This window comes from Bubalus bubalis, chromosome 2 (assembly GCF_019923935.1).
Source record: "Bubalus bubalis isolate 160015118507 breed Murrah chromosome 2, NDDB_SH_1, whole genome shotgun sequence".
In the NCBI taxonomy this organism is placed as follows: Eukaryota; Metazoa; Chordata; class Mammalia; order Artiodactyla; family Bovidae; genus Bubalus; species Bubalus bubalis.
Genome location: NC_059158.1, coordinates 170148008 through 170167909, shown reverse-complemented (window position 1 = coordinate 170167909; position 19902 = coordinate 170148008). Strand labels below are relative to the sequence as shown.

General features: G+C 38.1%; 1 protein-coding gene across 22 annotated transcripts in view; it reads left to right on the top strand.

Annotated features, from left to right (window-relative positions):
• TRIP12 (thyroid hormone receptor interactor 12) overlaps positions 1–19902 on the top strand; it is a 151407-nt gene that overhangs the window by 58205 nt on the left and 73300 nt on the right. For 15 of the 22 annotated variants that reach the window (XM_006047088.4, XM_025278391.3, XM_025278394.3 and 12 more), the window contains exons 3-5: positions 1000–1125; positions 1976–2778; positions 17969–18074. In XM_006047088.4, the coding sequence (XP_006047150.1) occupies positions 1000–1125; positions 1976–2778; positions 17969–18074 (1035 nt within the window). The remainder of the gene's footprint in view (positions 1–999; positions 1126–1975; positions 2779–17968; positions 18075–19902) is intronic. The other 7 variants (XM_025278400.3, XM_025278403.3, XM_025278405.3 and 4 more) reach the window with 2 other exon arrangements.

Here is a 19902-nt window from a genome sequence, read left to right as displayed (position 1 = left end):
TAAACAGCTTTAGTATTAATGAAACTTTGTTGCTCTCATTAGAATATGCTCTTTTATGTTATTTACATGAAGGATGGATGTTGGCCATGAATTATATAAGTTGAATCTATTAACCTTAATATTTCTCCTCTGAAACACCAGCTTTTCAAGGGTGTATATTCATGCATGCTTCTTTTGCTTGTGTAAATCTCATGTGACCTTTGCTAGAGGTTAAGAAATCTTAACAACTGAAAAGTTTCTTCATATCCCTCAAACTTGCTCTTAAAACAGTGCAGCATCAGGATTTGAATTACTATAAATATAACCCAACCGTGTATCAGTGGTACAATTGTTATGAATGTGTTTGGAATATTTTGTGGCAAATTCTGTATCTCTAGGACTTGGTTTTGGTGTACTTTCTACTAGTTCGTGCTTTAAATTCATAGTAAATATCACCATTGATTTCATGTAAGCTTGTTAACTGTTTTTAGTGCTTTTAATGATTTTCTGTATAAAATCAGTTTGAGAATTGGCTCTATCTGCTTCTGCATTTATTGTGCGAACCTGAATTACAATGTACAAATTGGTGATCGGTATAATTGTAGGGATCACAAATTGCATTTTCTGTAAACCCTTTAAGCTATTATAGTTACATTGTCTATTAAAGGAGTGTTTAGATCTAAAGCCTAGGTTTGTGTTTTGCAAAAATTGGACATATTTGAATATCTTAATTGCTGAAAATTCATTATCGCTTAAGCAACTGTAATATTGCTATATGATATGAAGCAACTGGTTATAAAAAAATCTTAACTCTTGAGTATTGAGGGGATTGGTTCTAAGAGATAATTTCTTTGGCCAGATTATTTGATAGAATAATTGATTATAGAAATATTTGGGAAAAGGATAGGATCAATAATGAATTGGGAGGCTTTTTTTTTTTATGAAAAAATATTTCACTTTCAGTGTTGTATTTGCATCTCCTTTTCCTGATAGATTTCTGTTTTGGTTTTCTGCTGACAGGTCACATTTAGGGCAGGCAAAACATAAGGGATATAGCCCTCCTGAGAGTAGAAAATCTAATTCTAAGGCACCCAAAGTGCAGTCTAATACTACTTCTGAACTGTCAAGGGGACACCTTTCTAAAAGGTAAAACTTCACATTGCTTATCCATTTTTCAAGGCAGAGTTATTTGCATTTGAATCATTGCCTAATATTAAAACATACCAGGGTATGCCAAAATGTTGTGATATGTGTTTTCGTCATTCTGTGGGTATAACTTTTAGGAGGAATGGTGTATATCACCCATGCAGTGATGTCAGTGCAACATCCCTTAGGCAGTGCTTTTATTCTCCTTGATCAGAGACCTGCAGGTTTCTCCCTTTGCCTGAGTTTCTCCTTTTGCTTGACAAACCATTACAGGCATCTGCAGTGCCATTTTAAAATCCATTTTTCTTGTTTTTTTTTTTATTGTCAGAGCCATAGGTCAGTAATTTAAGATCTAATTGATAGGAGTCTTTAGAAAAGAATATAGCTGTAAATATTTGATACCACAGTAAACTTTTTAACCTTCATTTTATAAATGTGTATGTTAATGCTTATTTACTTTAAGCTGTAACAAGTTGCGCTTATAAACAGTATCAATATTTTAGTTTAAACTGGTTCTGAACTACTAAAAAAGCATCATTTTTTTGGTAATCCTAATTTTTGTGTTGTGATTAGGAGTATTGGTGTCAGTCATCTTTGGGCTAAAGAATGAACCTGATCTTTTAATATTTTACCCTCTAAAGTTTCTCCCTGTCCGCTCCCCGCCCTTTATTTTTTTGCAATGTTGAACCATTTGTAAGCCTGTGTTTGTTTAGTTACTGGACTTACCAGGAATACGTTAGCACTTAAAAAAAATCTTATTTCCATGGACTTGAGAAATTAATGTAAGTGTATTAGGACAGGTTTTATGATGACGGGCTGATACTAACTCTTTTCTTATCTAACCTCTTAGAAGCTGCAGTTCGTCATCTGTTGTCATAGTCCCACAACCAGAGGATCCAGACAGAGCCAATACTTCAGAAAAGCAGAAAACGGGGCAGGTGCCTAAGAAAGACAATTCTCGAGGAGTGAAACGCAGTGCTAGTCCAGACTACAACAGGACCAATTCTCCTAGCTCTGCCAAAAAACCCAAAGCACTTCAGCATACTGAATCTCCCTCAGAAACGAGTAAGCCACATAGTAAGTCAAAGAAGAGACACTTAGACCAGGAGCCACAACTGAAATCTGCACCATCTCCATCCACGAGCAAGGCTCATACCAGAAAGAGTGGGGCCGCTGCTGGTTCACGGAGTCAGAAAAGAAAGAGGACAGAGAGTTCTTGTATAAAGAGTGCTTCTGTGTCTGAAGCCACTGGTGCCGAAGAGAGATCTGCAAAACCTACCAAGCTGGCTTCAAAATCGGCCGCCTCAGCCAAAGCTGGGTGTAGCACCATCACCGACTCGTCGTCCGCTGCCTCGACCTCCTCCTCGTCCTCTGCCGTCGCCTCGGCCTCCTCTGCTGTTCCACCAGGTGCCAGGGTGAAACAAGGAAAAGACCAGAACAAGGCCAGGCGTTCCCGCTCAGCATCCAGTCCCAGCCCCAGAAGAAGCAGCAGGGAAAAGGAACAGAGTAAAACTGGTGGCTCTTCAAAATTCGATTGGGCTGCTCGCTTCAGCCCTAAAGTTAGCCTTCCTAAAACAAAACTGTCTCTTCCAGGGTCTTCTAAGTCAGAGACATCCAAACCTGGACCTTCTGGATTACAGGCCAAATTAGCAAGTAAGTTTACTGGAAAGGTTTTTTTATTAAAGAAAATTTCCTTTTGTTCGTCAGGTTTTCAAGTTGGGCAGTCCGAGGCAGTTTTAGATTTATTACTGTACTTGTATCTGTACATAACAGTGTCTAATAATTGATTTACCCCATTTGGTTTTATGGAGATGGATAAGGAATGCTACCACCTTATTAGTAAAGTGTCATATTTTAGTGTTTGTATCTTTATCTTTTTAGTGTTTGCTGCTTATCTTCTAATGTCAGAGTAGGACAGCAAGTTGGTTTTTCTCCTTTAACCAGAAACATAACTGCTAGTTATGAGGTGGTTATGACCACAGTTGGAGATCAAACATTCCTTTTTGGTATTGTACATTCTTGATGTGTGGAAACTCGGAGCTACATTATTAGAATATAAATGTACCTTAGTTTTAAACCTCATTCATAGGTCATATTTTATGGCCTTTAAGGCGCTTAGTTTCAAAATGAATACCTCAGTGTTACAAGGCACTGGGCTATGGCTCCTAGGTAAATGGGGGAGAATTTTGCCTTCTTGAAGCATATAGTGGAGTAGAAAAAACTAATAATGCTTGACAATAATACATCCAAGCAAAGAAACTAGATAAGAGAAAGGTATCTTGAGGCACTTTTCTTTCTCTCTCTTTTTTTTTTTTTCTAAAAAAAGAAAAGATCAACTTCAGGAAGCCAGATGTTCATTTCATTAGAACTGATTAGAAATGATAGGGACCCTCTTCAATTACGATTACTATAATGCTGAAGTGCCTTTTTTTTTTTTTTTTTTTCTATTTTGAGAAATCTAAAAGGCACAAATACAGAGAATAATACGGCACTTATCTATGGTTTTTAAAGCATTTAGTTTTTGTAATATTGAACCTGGAAGCTTGTTTTGACCATCTTTTTTCCTTTTGAGCCCTCTTGGAAAATTTCAGATCCATGTTTTGATATGCATAGACCATTTTTTGGTTATTGGAAGATTTTATACCGTGTCCACTACTGTTGTTGTCAAAGTATCAGTCATATTGAATCAGCCTAACCTAGTGTTGAATCCATGCTGTTAGCTCTGTATAGTTGAATCCTGCAGTCAATAAACTATTAATTCAGTTGAGTCAGTATTAGTGAAACTTTGGCCAGAATACTAGTAGACACGATTGTAAACTTTTATGTTTAATCTGTACCATAGGGTTATTTGAAGGTAACCTCTTTCACTCTTAGGTCGTAGAAACTGTTCTATTTGGTATTTTAAATATGCAGTGTGTGCGTGCATGCTTAGTAGCTCAAATTGTGTCCCACTCTGCAACCCCATGGACTGTAACCAGCCAGGTTCCTCTGTCTTTGGGATTCTCCAGGCAAGAATACTGCACTGGGTTTCCTCCTCCAGGGAATCTTCCTGAACTAGGGATTGAACCCTTGTCTCCTGCATTTGCAGGCAGATTCTTTACCACTGAACTATTTGAATTTGAATTTAAATATTGGTTGAAGATTAGGATCTGTATCTTAAAGTCAGAAGGAAATGAAAGGTTCAATAAAAAGGGACAGCTATTTGTCCACTGGTTCTGACAAGGCTTTCTTGAGAATTGAAGTTATTTATCTCCATCTATATACCTCTTCTTGTGTCTGCTTTTTTTATTATCATTATTTTTTATTTATTTTTATCTGCAGTGGATCCTCATTGCTGTGCATGGGTTTACTCTAGTTGCAACAGGTTGGGGGGCTCCTCTTCAGTTGCGGTGTGTGGTCTTGTCACTGCAGTGGCTCTTCTGTTGCAGGGCACAGGCTCTAGGCCGTGTGGGCTCAGTAGTTTGGTGCAGGGGCTTAGTTGTTCTCGGCGGCGTGTGGGATCCTCCTGGACCAAGGATCCAGCCCACGTCTTCTGCATTGGCAGGCAGATTCTCAGTCACTGGACCACAAGGGAAGTCCCTTCTGTCAGTGGCTGACCAGCCAGATTCCCTTGGTTGTGAGGTTGCTCTCAAAACAGAAAGCCCCGATGTGTTGATGTTGCCCCTGTGCCATAAGGAAACCAAGCCCAGATATGCTGATGTACTCACTGCACATGATCACATCTGACGGAGTAGTTTTTAAAACTCACTTCATAATTGTTTTTCTTATATTCAGAAAATCTATGTGTGTTCTGTGGTCACTAATATCACTTTCCCATTTTTATTGCCACTATCCTACTTCTAAGCTCTAATTATAGCCTAAGCTGTTGAAACAAGAGAAGGGAACCAGCATTTGTTTCGCATTTAAAAGTGCCAAGGATTTTACAAATGCAGTCTCATTTAATTTTCAGAAAAATTGGTGCTTGTTAATAGTTACTAAGGAAATTTATTCCAGGGAGGTGAAATAACTTGCCAGAGTAACATATCTCCTAAGTGACAAGAGTTAGGATTTGAAGATAGGGGTATGTATGCCTATGAAACCTTTGTTTCCTTTGCTGTGTCACTTATTTTTCACCCTTCGTTCTTTGTGTTTTGCTCTTGCAACCTTTTTGGATCATTAAGAGATGTTAATAATCCAAATAGGATCTCCCAGAGGAGATGAACTTTTATTTGATCCTTCTTTACTAGTATCGATTCATCTTTGGGGATGAATAATACTGGTTGACCCAGAGATTCATATTATAGCATTAACTGCGTGTTGGCTTCTTTACAAGTATTAAGTGAAAAATATTTCAAGATGAAATAATACCAAATATTTAAAGTGCTTCCTAGTGCCTGACAACTTTATAGTACTTATGTACTATAAATGCTGTGCTATGTCTCTTTACATATATATTCGTTTGTCAAATAACTATTGTGCCTATTTTACAATGAAAAGGTTACCAACTTTCTCAGACACCAGTTTATGCATATAGTACGTAAACAACGTGGATCATCTCATTTACCTGTGCTGTGTGTCAGGTAGTAATAGTCCCATCTTACAGACAAAAAGATTCAGGGTCAGTTCGATCAAGTTACCTGTCCAGGGTCACAGAACTACGAAGTGATAGAGCCAAGAGTCAAACCCAGGTCATGTGATTCCACAAGGTAGTTTAGGGTGAGATTAGGGTGCGGAGAACTGATAGATTGGATGAGCTCAATATAGACAGACTTCCTGGAGTCATCGGGGCAGGGGGAGTTTTAACATGATTAAATGGGTCACTTCAGGAGAGTACTGCAAGAGGATTGGCAGTATTTGATAATTTTATTTAAGAATACAGAGGCAAGATGAGGTATCTTAGAGGAATCCCTGAATTTCAAGTACTGTTATTTTGAGGAGAGAGAGCTCTTACTATGGAGCTAAAAATCCTAGATTTGAATCCTAGTTCTGCCATTTTATCATCTGGTGTCTGAGAAAGTTGGTAACCTTTTCATTGTTAAAATAGGCACAATAGTTATTTGACGAATGAATATATATGCGAAGAGACATAGCACAGCGCTTATAGTACGTAAAAATGCATCACTAAATTTAGGGTGTATAACTGAAATTGAGTGACTTAAAGCATTCAAGTACATTGTTCTGAGAATGTAGGATTGATACACATCCTAGCTATTGATTAATTGAAGGTATGGCTACTTTTAGATTTGGAAGACCAAAAAATAGTTTTGTGGCATTGGCAAATCATTGAATTGCGTTTATGATAGCTACCTAATCCCTAGTCTTTGCAGAATGATAATATTCATTCTGATGAAGCATAAATGAAAGAATGTAGGCGGAAACAACTTTGTGAAATTAAAGTGCCATATAAATATGCAGTGGTGAATTTTGAATTGTTGTGATAGATTTGAAGGGCATTTGTGTGCATCAGGAATTAGTTTGATTTTTTTTTTTTTTTAATTTAATATTAATCTGGAGGCAGAATCAGCTCCAGTGGTTACAGTCATTCAGTGGATGAGCAACTCTGGTGAAAAATTTCTGTAAGTTAACTAAAAAATGGAATGGATATTTTGTGAGTTAGAAAGCATTCCAGATTTGGTACATTATTGATTTTCTTCAACTTTTAAGAATCAGTGAACCTGTTAATTTGAAGGTGATATGTTTCCTCAGGTATAGGATTATTCTAAGATTTGGTTGGCTTCAGTAAAGCTTCCTGGTAAAGCAAATTGTTTCCAAATTGTAGGAATAGCAGTACTTACATGATGCTTTTGTGTAAAACCATTTGCCATGGCCAAATATTACTCAAGGAGATTCAGGATATGCTTTCATATCTTGAAAGCTGGAAGAATTCTTAAGGTAACTTCTCCTTAACCCATTATTTTATAAATATTTGACCACCTGTTACTTTGGGAGACAACAGTGGGCCATGGAACTCACTTTGGAAATGATGTGTTTAGTCAGATCACTTACGCAGGAAGAGCTTTTCTGTTGTGCTGCTTCGGCAACTGTTGAACAAGTTTTGGGGGAGGAACTAGGGCGGGCAGGAAGACTAGAGAAGCAGCTACTTTGTGATGGCTTCTGGAAGCCTGTGGCTTGTCAGCTACAGCTGATCAGAATGGCCCTGGGACAGAGGTCACCTTGTGTTAACTGATATAAGTCTTGAGAATACCCCAAGGAGGGATAGTGTTATATGACAATTTTTAATCTACATGAGGAAACTTTACTTGCTGTGACTTGTTTAACCTTAGCAGTCTTACATACTTTGTAGCATAACTGTGAAACCAGTGGGGCAGTGTAATGATACATATACTTTTAAAAAATATTCTTATAATATGCTGCTTAATCTGCTTACCTTTTCTTTAGGCTAATTTTTCAGTAATTTGACTATTTCAAAGTATATACTTACTGTCTTAATAGTAGAAGGTGATGGATGGCATAGACTTTCCTATAAGGAACAGTTTGTGATCAAATCTGGGGTTAATTATGGAATATATTTGTAGAAAATTTTAAGTTATTATACTTTGAGTGCCATATCTGTTTGTAGCTTCATTCCTTAAAGTGATCATCATGTGCACATTATTAATAACATAGCCATAGTTACTAGCTTATTTTCAGCTTGAGTTTCATACTCTTCTGTGACTTGCATGCAGCCTGTAGCCATTATTAGAACTAGACAAGAACCAGGCAGATGTCAAATTCTGGGAAGGTAGTTCTGCTAAGATTAGGACTCTTTCCATCAGTCTGAAACAGGGTACTTTGAGTATCTAGCATGGAGAGAAGAAAGAAGAATGAGTTGAGCGGGACAGAAGAATTTATTGATAAAAATAAACTCTTGGTTTTATCTAGTTAGGTCTTATAGGGCCATACCTGCTGAGTTTGAAGAAAAATGAATTATCTTTTAGCCTGGTGAGGTAATGAGTGAGAAGCTTAAAGGAAAAAGAATTGAGTATTAAAAGAGTTTTATATATTATAGGGCAAGTCTTGAAGTAATTTAGTAGTTCTCATAGTTCTAAAATGTAACCAACCACATATTACCAATAATGTTTTCTTAACATTTTTGAGGCTTTAAAAAATAAATTTAAAAAATTAGTTGCCAGATATTAAAAAAAAGGGCTTTTAAATGGAAGCAAACATTATTGGCCTCTTCTGGGCTTGCATTCTTTTATATTCTGAATCTTAAACAACCTTGGTATGTATTTTTATGTACCAAGTCCGAATGAGGGTTAATTCAGCCAAATTGCTCTTTACTAAACTTACATATAAATCAAATGAAAGATGCTCTTTCGTATTCATGCCTCTGTATTCTGTAATACTTTGATACTTATGATTATAAAGTGTTTGTTATTAAAAATGAAAAATTCAGAAAAATACCAAAACATAACAAAGAAGAAAAAAAAAAAAATCACTTAATCCCGTCCCTAGGGACTCTCTCTTCCTGTGTGTATCTTGCTAACATTTTTTTCCTTCATATTAATCAGTACTTATTTTCAGTTTAAAGTCAAGTGATAAAAAATTATTAAAAGTAGTATTCTTTCTGTCACATTGCCCTTCCACGCAGCTGATCATTTTGTGTTTATTTGTGTATGTATTAATTATGTGCTCATTGGTCTTTATCTGTTGGAATTTTTTCACTTTGAGCACTAGTGTGTGCCTTTTGTGGGAAATTTACCCTACCACTTTACCCACCAAACGCATGCGGTACATGCTTTCCATTTCCCCACTCACAATCGTTGCTCAGCTAACACTTGAGTCTGTAGGAACTTTTCTTTCTTACTCAGGTTTGTTTTTACTGAATTTAATAAATGTTTTGTTCTTTACCCTTTCTTGACCCCATCACTCAACTCCAGACTGATTACTGATTGTCTACATCTGTTCTCAAGCTGTCTATATGATTTTGTTTCATTTTCCTGAAGTAATGAGACCTCTGGATGGCTGCCCTTTTTATTTTATTGCATTATTGGTTATTACAAGATATTGGATATTATTTCCTGTACTATATAGTAAATCTTTGTTGCTTATCTGTTTTATATTTAGTAGTTTATAGCTGCTAGTCCCATACAGTCTGTAATTTGCCGCCCACACACACCCTGCCCCACCTTTAGGCTTCCCAGGTGGTGCAGTGGTAAAGAATCCAGCTGCCAGTGCAGGAGATGCGGGTTCAATTCCTGGTTCGGGAAGATGCCCTGGAGAAGGAAATGGCAACCCACTCCAGTATTCTTGTCTGGAAAATGCCATGGACAGAGGAGCCTGGCAGGCTATAGTCCATGGGTCACAAAGAGTCAGACACAACTGAGTAACTGAGCACATACGCACTTTTGGTAACCACAAGTTTGTTTTCTGTTTCTGTTTCTTTTTTGTATATACATTCATTTTTGTTATTTTTTTATATCCTGCATGTATGTGATAGCATATTATATTTGTCCTTCTCTGTCTGACTTATGTCACTAAGCATCATATTCTCTAGGTTCATCTATATACCTTCAGATGACATTATGTCATTCTTTTTTATGGCTGAGTAACAGTAGTGTGTGTGTACACATCACATTTCCATACTCTTGTCATTTATTGACAGGCATTTAGGTTGCTTCTGTGTCTTGGCTGTTGAAAACAGTCCTGCTGTTGTTTTGTTTTGTTTTTTTTTTCAATAGGTACATGTCTTTCTGTCTGTGTCTCTGTCTCCCATTCAGAGTAAGTTTTCTTTTCTTGCAGAAACCTCTTATGTACTTTTTTGTGAGGTAGGTTTACTTTGCTTTTGACTTCATAGTAGGAACTTTATTAAAATTCTGGTAATTGCTGGCTGTCTCCTCATTAACAAGAGTAGGGAAACCAAGTACGTAACCTGTAAGCTCTGAGCACATAGATGAGATTTGACTGAGATTCACTATCTAATGAGCTAACTGGGCGATCATCATTTTTAGATCTTTTTTCTTTGGTAAAATTCCACAGGGAAGATTCTTTCAGACTCCTGCTTGGAGGTGAAAACCTAACTGCCAGAATTCTGGAGCTTAGTGGGAGAAGATGCCTAGGAAAGAGGCCATATGTCATCCAGTTGGTCTATATATTCTTGATCACCTCCCCTCTCTCATTTTTGGTTTGGTGCACCTGTTTGCAACTGTGTACTTTAACCTAGAATTTCTGTATTTTGCACTTTCTGAAGAATAAAGGTCTTAGGCATACCTGCCTCGGGAGAGTGACATTTACACAGCTGTACAAGTAGGGGAGGGGATCTAGACTCCGACAGCTCATAAACAGCCTGTGAACCAGTCCTTGGTTTAAACTCTACAGTTGTCCCAGAGGTATTTGGTACCATCAACTCCTGGACCTTCGTGGGATTCTGAGTGTCAGTCTGATTGGTAGTTTATCTCCATTTTCTACCTTCAGTCTTCTTGTCTTTCCCATGTATTTAGCACTGGAATTACTGCTTTTTCATCTTCTGAAGTTGTGTTGTGTTGTGATAGTTGTCTCTGCCATTCTTCCCACCCTTGTGAATTTATGACTCAGATCCTTTTAAAGCTATTTTAGTAGAGTTTCACTAGAGGACAGAAGTGAATGCATGTGTGGTCAGGTCTTTGTCTTTACCTAGAAGGCAGACATTTTTCTATGTATATACATGTATTTTTATCAAGAGTAGAAGCTCACTCCACATGACAGTGGGTGTTGCTTTTTGAGTGCCTGTTACAAGACTGGCTTCATACTAGATAGTTGACATACATTAAATTTCATTATCATGATGACACATGATAGTTATCCTTAGTGTTAGACACTTAGATAGTGTCGTAGTTATCCATGTTTTAGGAATGAAGAAACCAGAGTGCTTTATCTGCCTAACTGATTTTAACTGACATTTTTCCTTTTAAAAAATAACCTATAAGTTATATCATTTTAATAGCATATGGATGTACCTCTTAGCCCATTCCCATTTACATTGTTGTTGTAAACTTAAAAATTGATTCTAGCTCAGTAATTCATTATTTTCTTGTTAGGTCACTGGTTACTTTTCATTTAAATATTAATATATACTTTGAACTCCTCCCAGAAATATGAGTTTATATTCTCAATGTGTGCTGTGCTTAATAGCTCAGTCGTGTCTGATTCTTTGCAACCCCATGGACTGTAGCCCTCCAGGCTCCTCCTGTCCTTGGGGATTCTCTAGGCAAGAATACTGGAGTTGGTTGCCATGCCCTCCTTCAGGGGATTTTCCCAACCCAGGGATTGAACCCAGGTCTCCCACATTGCAGGCAGATTCTTTAGCGTCTAAGCTACCAGGGAACCCCCTATATTCTCACTGGCAATGTAAAAATGCCAATTTGTTCACATCTTCATTAGCTAACATTGTGTTGCTGCAGTTTTTATTACTGTACTGATGTTTATTTAACCATTCCCTATTATTTAACATTTAGCGCTTTTCCAGTTTCTCATGATTACAGTGGTTAGACGAGTATCCTTGCACATTTCGAAGTTTTAATTCATGGCGTCAAATCAATGCCTGCAATTGCTATGCATTGACTAGGAAATAAAAATTTGGCTTAGAAAATTCCACTTGAAAAAAAAAAAAAATAAAGAAAATTCCACTTGGATTTTAGCTCACTGTCATTCATCTGCACAACTTATCTTTTATTGTTTCTGAGTGATTTTTAAATAAACATCTACGATCCCTTATTATGTGGTCAATTTTTGTGAATTTCTTTTAGAAAAGTAGCCACTGATAGCAGTGTATGTACTTGAACATCAGTTCAGTTCAGTCAGTCAGTCATGTCCAACTCTTTGCGACCCCATGGACTGCAGCATGCCAGGCTTCCTGTTCCTCACAACCCCTGGAGTCAATCAAACTCATGTCCGTAGCATCGGTGATGCCATCCAACCATCTCATCCTCTGTTGTCCCCTTCTCCTCCCACCTTCAATCTTTCCCAGCATCAGGGTCTTTTCCAGCGAGTTGGTTCTTTGCATCAGGTGGCCAGAGTACTGGAGTTTCAGCTTCAGCCTCAGTCCTTCCAGTGAATATTCAGGACTGATCTCCTTTAGAATGGACTGATTGCATCTCCTTGCAGTCCAAGGGACTCTCGAGTCTTCTCCAACACCACAGTTCAAAGGCATCAATTCTTTAGCGCTCAGCTTTCCTTATAATCCAACTCTCACATCCATACATGACTACTGGAAAAACCATCGAATATCACACTTTCAAAATGTCACACTTCAGAAAAAAAGACTATTTTGAAGTCCTGGACTTTGTATAAGTCAGTTTTGGTTAGGAATACTTCTTTGAAAAAGGGGGGAAAAAAAGTAAGACATATCTGTCTTTTAGAAAACAAATCAATTAGTTTTAAAAAAATACTAACTGCTAGCTTCACCTTTATTTAGAGGAATAAAGATGATAGGAATATATTGTAGGAACAAGTACAGGTTTCCTTATACCAATACGTAGTTGATCCTTGAACAATAAGGAGGTTAGTCTGCATGTAACTCATAGTGGGCTATTCTTATCCACAGTTCTTCCACATCCTTGGATTCAACTAACTACAAACTGTTTTGTCCTATAGTTATTTACTATTTATTGAACAGTATCGGAGTATAAGTGGACCGTGAATGGTTCAAAGGTCAAGAGCTTTGATACAAGATTTATACCTAACTTTATTATCAAAGACTTTGTGGATAAGAATATATTAATCTGACCCATGATAATTCTGGTTGCTGCTTAAAGTGGCATTGTAAAAATAAATGATAAGGTGTAGTTTTGCTGCATTACAGAGCCTGGGACAGAGAGGTGTATGTATGTGTTGTACACACACAACGGTAGGTTGTTGGCTTACACCTTTCCATGTTTCCTCCTTTATGAAAATCCTCCATATTTGACCAGTAGAATGCTTGGAAACACTTTCGTTCTACAAACATACTTTTTTTTTAATTGAAGGATAATTGCTTTACAGAATTTTGTGGTTTTCTGTCATACATCAAGGATCAGCCATAGGTATACCCATGTCCCCTCCCTCCTGGACTTCCCTCCATACTCTTCAGCCTATTGCAGAGCCCCTGTTTGAATTCCCATTGTCTATCTGTTTTACCCATGGTATTGTAAATTTCTGTGTACTCTCTCCATGTATCCCCCCTTCTCCCTCCTCCTCCCACCATGTCCATAGGTTTGTCTCTGTAACTGTTTCTCCATTGCTGCCCTGAAAATAAATTCATCAGTGCCATCTCTTCAGATTCCATATATATATATATGTGTCAGAATACAATGTTTATATTTCTTTTTCTGACTTAATTGACTCTGTATTATGGGTTCAAGTTTTCGTCCACCTCATTAGAACAGATTCACACGTGTTCCTTTTTATGGCTGAGTAGTATTCCATTGTATGTATGTACCACAGCTTCTTTATCCATTCATCTGTTGATGGACATCTAGGTTGCTTCCATGTTCTAGCTATTGTAAGTAGTGCTGCAGTGAACATTGGGGTACATGTGTCTTTTTCACTTTTGATTTCCTCAGGGTATATGTCTAGGAGTGGGATTGCTGGGTCATATGTTGGTTTTATTCCTAGCTTTTTAAGGAGTCTCCATACTGTCTTCCATAGTGGCTGTATCAGTTTACATTCCCACCAGCAGTGCAAGACTGTTCCCTTTTCTCCACACCCTCTCCAGCACTTATTGCTTGTAGACTTTATGATGATGGCCATTCTGACTGGTGTGAGGTAGTATCTCACTGTGGTTTTGATTTGCATTTCTCTCATGATGAATGATGTTGAGCATCTTTTCATGTGCTTGTTAGCCATCTGTATGTCTTCTTTGGAGAAATGTCACTTCCAGTCCCTTTCCCACTTTTTGATTGGGTGGTTTGCTTTTCTGGTATTGAGTTGTGTAAGATTCTTGTGTATTTTGGAAATTAATTCTTTATCAGTTGTTGCCTTTGCTATTATTTTCTCCCATTCTGAGGGTTGTCGTTTCACCTTGTTTTCTACAAACGTACTCTTTTTATACCGAGAGTTTTCGAGTTTTATAAGTGAACCAGTAAAGCAAAATTTTAACACCTTGTCACAAGTATATTGAAGATGTAGTACTCAGTTCTGCTTCAGAAATAAGCTTAGAATGGTGTTGAATTATGCACTTTTAAGCAAGTCAGTTAATATTTTTGTGTATGAAAAACAATTATTATAATAACTTTGTATCTGAAAGTGCTTTTGCAAATCTCCATAGCTTAACATTGTCAGTTTGCTGAATGGCCAAAAGAAGTTTAAGCTGTCCCTGAAGTTTCAGCTTCCTTTTCTCCAGAATTTATGACCTTTCTATGTTCTAAACACATTTTAGACTTTTGGAGGAATTTATATAGTTCTGTAACAAAGTTTAAAGAGCAAAATATTTGAGGTTCTCTCTCTCAGTTTATCAGGCTGGATGGAGTCATGTCAATTAGCCTGAGAGTCATTTTACATTATGATATTATGACATCAATTATAAATATTTTTCTGTTCACTCTTTTGACTTTTCTTTGCCCTACTTGTCTGTAACTTAGTACAGTTCTTTTAAAGTTTACCAACAAGAATGGATAGACCTTGTGACACAGCCATAGAAAAGGAATACCTATTTGCTGTAAAAAGGAATGGACCAATATGCGCAACAGCATGAGATCATCCAAAACACTATGATTCCATTTGTGAGAAACTCCCAAGTAGGCAATAGCAACAGAAAAGAAGACCAGTGATTGCCAGAGATCTGAAGTGTGTGTGGGAGCGGGGGTGGGGGATGTATTGCAGGGACCATAAAGGAACTTTTTAAAGGGATGGAAACGTTTGATATCTCAATTGCAGTGTTGGTTATACCAGTGAATATATTCGTCAAACTCATCGAACCCCATTTAAAATGAGTACATTTTATCATATGGAAATTACCTTTGAATGAAGTTTAAAAGAGAGTTTAAACACAGAAGTCTAAAATAGGGCATGAGTAGTGAAAGTGTCCAAAAGTATGCTGTCACCATGATTTAGTAGTAAAGCAGTAGGCCATAATGTTGTTAAATATTGAATGTCACAGAATAGTTGTGAAAGTTTATGCTAGTGTCCATTACTATATATCATAGTATATATAAAGACACTTCGGTATTACATGAATTGAGTCATATTCAATTCAGTGGCTCAGTCGTGTCCGACTCTTTGCGACCCCATGAACCGCAGCACACCAGGCCTCCGTGTCCATCACCAACTCCCGGAGTCCACCCAAACCCATGTCCGTTGAATCGGTGATGCCATCCAACCATCTCCTCCTCTGTCGTCCCCTTTTCCTGCCCTCAGTCTTTCCCAGCGTCAGAGTCTTTTCTAGTGAGTCAGCTCTTCACATCAGGTGGCCAAAGTATTGAAGTTTCAGCTTCAACGTCAGTCCTTCCGATGAACACCCAGGACTGATCTCCTTTAGGATGGCCTGGTTGGATCTCCTTGCAGTCCAAGGGACTCTCAAGAGTCTTCTCCAACACCACAGTTCAAAAGCATCAATTCTTTGGTGCTCAGCTTTCTTTATAGTCCAACTCTCACATCCACATATGACTACTGGAAAAACCAGAGCCTTGACTAGATGGACCTTTGTTGGCAAAGTAACGTCTCTGCTTTTGAATATGCTCTCTAGGTTGGTCATAACTTTCCTTCCAAGGAGTAAGCATCTTTTAATTTCATGGCTGCAGTCACCATCTGCAGTGACAATAATTTACAGGTTTTTAAAGTGCTTTATAAGTGAAAGTGGCAAAAAGTGGAAAATGGCAGATAGATGGGGAAACAATGGAAACAGTGACAGAGTTTATTTTCTTGGGCTCCAAAATCACTGCAGATCATGATTGCAGCCATGAAATAAAAAGACGCTTGCTCCTTGGGGAAAAAGCTATGACAAACTCAGACAGCATATTAAACAGCCGAGACGTTACTTTGCCTACAAAGGTCCATCTAGTCAAGGCTATGGTTTTTCCAGTAGTCATGTTATGAATGTGCAAGTTGGATTATAAAGAAAGCTGAGTGCCGAAGAATTGATGCTTTTGAACTGTGGTGTTGGTGAAGACTCTTGAGAGTCCCTTGGACAGCAGGGAGATTAAGCCAGTTAATCCTAAAGGAAATCAGCCCTAAATATTCATTGGAAAGATTGATGCTGAAGCTCCAATACTTTGGCCACCTAATGCAAAGAATTGACTCATTGGAAAAGACCCTGATGTTGGGAAAGATTGAAGGCAGGAGGAGAAGGGGATGATAGAGGATGAGATGGTTGGATGGCATCACTGACTCAGTGGACATGTGTTTGAGCAAGCTCTGGGAGTTGGTGAAGGACAGGGAAGCATGGCGTGCTACAGTCCACGGGCTTGCAGAGAGTCAGACATGACTGAGCGGCTGAGCTGAACTGATAAGTCAAAGTACCTTATTTGTTTTTTTAATTGCAGTTTTAATGTAATGTGCACTGATGATTTTTTCCCTCTAAATTGAACATTTTTTGTCTGTTCCAGCTTCATTGCGTATTTCGGATAGAGATATAAGTGTAATATTTTCTGAAATACTTATTTCTTAATTTTTTAAATGTTAAAAAATAGTGACATTATTAGCTGAACATATGAAGCTTACTACATTAGTTGTCTGGGACTTCCCAGGTGGCTCAGTGGTGAAGAATCTGCCTACCAAGGCAAGAGCCACAGGAGAGTCGAGTTCAGTCCCTAGGTCAGGAAGATACCCTGGAGGAGGAAGTGGCAACCAACTCCAGTATTCTTACGCGGATACTCATCTCATGGACAGAGGAGCCTGGCGAGCTACAATCCATGGTGCAGCAAAAAGTCAGACATGACTGAGCAACTGAGCAATCATTCGCTCATAATCTGTCTACAGACCATGTCCATCTTTCAGATTTCAATGGAAAAAAAAATTAAAACTTGAGAAGCAACAGGTGGTCTGGAGAATTGTTATTGTACATTTGGTCTCTGAGAACGTTAACATCTGTTCAAGATGACCCCGAAGTTCTAATGAAATATGGTCTGTTGACTTTGGAGATCTTTCACTGCTGGGCGTCTGTGTTTAGAGCACACCACCCAGGGTGTTGTCATGTCATGTACGGGCGTAGGGTAACAACATGGTTTGAGGAGGCAGCAGTTGAAAATGCTCTGGTGGCTTCCCTGTTGTTCATAAGATAACAAGTAACTTAGTTGCTATACCTTTTTAGAATCTGTTATCCTATAAAGATGTTAGATTCCAGATTATCATGTGAAGTGTTGTGCTTGTTTAACTTTCTCCCTGTAATTGTATAGTATTGTCTAAATTGGACATTCTGATAGGCTTCAGTTCAAATGTGTATTCCTTGCAGATGGGGTGGTGAAAGAAAACATTTTGTTCTTTTGTGGCCTTATTGATGAGCATTATAGAAACTAGGTGCCATGGGGTACTGCAAAGATAATGTAGCAATAAAGTGCTAAATGAAATACTGAAAGTCTTGAAATATATAGTATATATAAAAATTAAAAAAAAACTCTTCGCTTTAGTTAGTAGAGAAAAGCAGTGGAGGAGTAGAGATGTGATGGGAACTTTTAAAAGAGGAGGATTCGAGGGATGAGGGACCATCACTCATGGTGTCGGAAAGCATGAGTCAAGGTTAGGCCAGAGTGAGAAGACATCTCCTTGGACAGTCATGCCGGGCACCGTAGGAACTTCCCCTGTGTGAGCCGGTGCAGTGAAGGCCGACCATGCAAGTAGACCTAGAGGCTGCTAGGGAGCCCGTGGGAAGAGTCCGTGGAGTTTTGACTAGGATGGCGGCCTGAAGAATTTTGTCATTTTTAATTTAAGATGACTCCTTTAAACATGTCCCTCTTGCATTTCACGTTTGTAGGTTTAAGAAAATCTACCAAGAAGCGCAGCGAATCCCCGCCTGCCGAGCTCCCCAGTTTGAGGCGGAGCACACGCCAAAAGACCACGGGCTCCTGCGCTAGTGCCAGGTAATAATTTGGGCCTGTCAGTGTGAGATTAGTTCATTTCCTGGGTCCAGCTTTCCCCAAAGGCCTTCATTTTATGAGTTTTTAAAAAAATTTTATGAAAGTTTTCTTTTTGAAAATCGAGCAAAGAAATTCATTCTAAATAGAACTATTATTTCTGTGAATTTTTCCCCAATATTTAACTTAACGTTTTTTCCTTTTTTGCTAAGCTTTAATCATGCCTTTTTGGGGACAACACCTTTGTCTTCTACCTTTTCCTCTGTTGTTTTACATTATTTGCACAGAGTTACTGCCAGCAGTTGGACATTTGGTTGTTTTCGGAGTTCCTGTCTGCCAAAAGAGCTCTCTAATGAGCATCTTTATGCAGATTCGGGTTATTTTTAAAGGTAGCTAAATTTCCCAGTTGTGTGATTAGTGGATCAAAAGGGATGCCTGTTGTAATGGCTGTAATATTGCCTAATTAGTTTCTAAAAGTGTTGGCATGAGTTATTGAGTTTAATGGGTGAGGGCGAGAGATAGACTTCATTTTTATTTTGCCTTACAACACCCATCCTCAGGGGAAAATGTGGGTTTTGTTTGTGTTCTTTCATGTCTCCATTTTTCCCACTTTGAGCCCATTTTCAGAAAATCATCTACCTTTGACATACGATATAGTATATTATTTCCCATATTTTCATTAACTGATTGAGAATCTTAGGTTGAAGTTAAAAAACCTTGTTACTCCAGTTTCACGTCAGATTTTCAGGCTTGGTCAGTTCTGGTGTTGTGCTGCTAATTATCACGACCATATGGGACTTCTCCCTCCTTTATGTGTAATTTGCTCCTTTTGTATATAGTTTCTTGTCTTTACTAAATGTGCCAAAAACCAGTGATGGCGTGGGTGATTTTTAGTTTGCTTTTCGCATCTCAGGTCAGTTGAAAGGTTTGGTGCTTCTTTGGTTCTTCTCTAAGGTAATCAACTTCATACCTTTGACTGCAGGTACAGTAATAACATAAGGAAACAGAATGACTTGTTGCCTAATAATAAGTCATAAGGAAAGGACTCTAGGCCCTTTAAGCTCTGCTTTTCCACTTGTTTTCTGGTTCTATTAGGATTGTTTAAAATATTGTTTAAATATCTGGAGTTAGTACACCTGTTTGCCTTTGAATTTTGTTGGCAGTACTTTTATGAGGACCTCTGAGATGATTTCTTGGTTTTTTAGGGCTTTTGCCCTATTTTGGACCAAACTTTGAATCCAGTTTACCCAAGGTTTATAGTCTTAGATATAACCTGAATTCACTGTGGTTGAAAATTAAGTTTGAACTGTTCATGGAGTCAGGTAGTCTAGTGTCCTGTCTTTCTCGGCAGCCTTCTTTACTTCTCCTCTGGAGCACTGTCTTAAGGTACTAGGAGTTATTTACTTACATGCTGCACACAAGCTGTCTACCCGCTTGTCTGCAGCGTTCTTCATCTCAGGCTTTTCTGAATTTGCTGAAATTCTCTTAAATTTAGTATTTTCATAGCCTCTCACAGCTGCAGTTTCATTGCTCTGTAGACTTAACACACTTGAGGGCAGCAACCAAATGTTCAGCACAGAGCGTGTCACATGATTGATGCAAATTAAATGTTAAATAAGTGACTTAATTTGAATCGCAGTAATTTGTAGCTTGGTAATTTGGGTTTGGAATGAGGTGTTTTTTTTGTCCCTAAAGGAAAGACTGGCTGAGTAAATCCCTGTTTAGGGGCATACTTTTTTTTTTTTTAACTAATTGGAAGAATAAACTCTTCTACAACTCTGGTAATTCAGAGCCTTCATTTCCAGGGCACTTATGCCTGCTTCCTCCTTGTTCT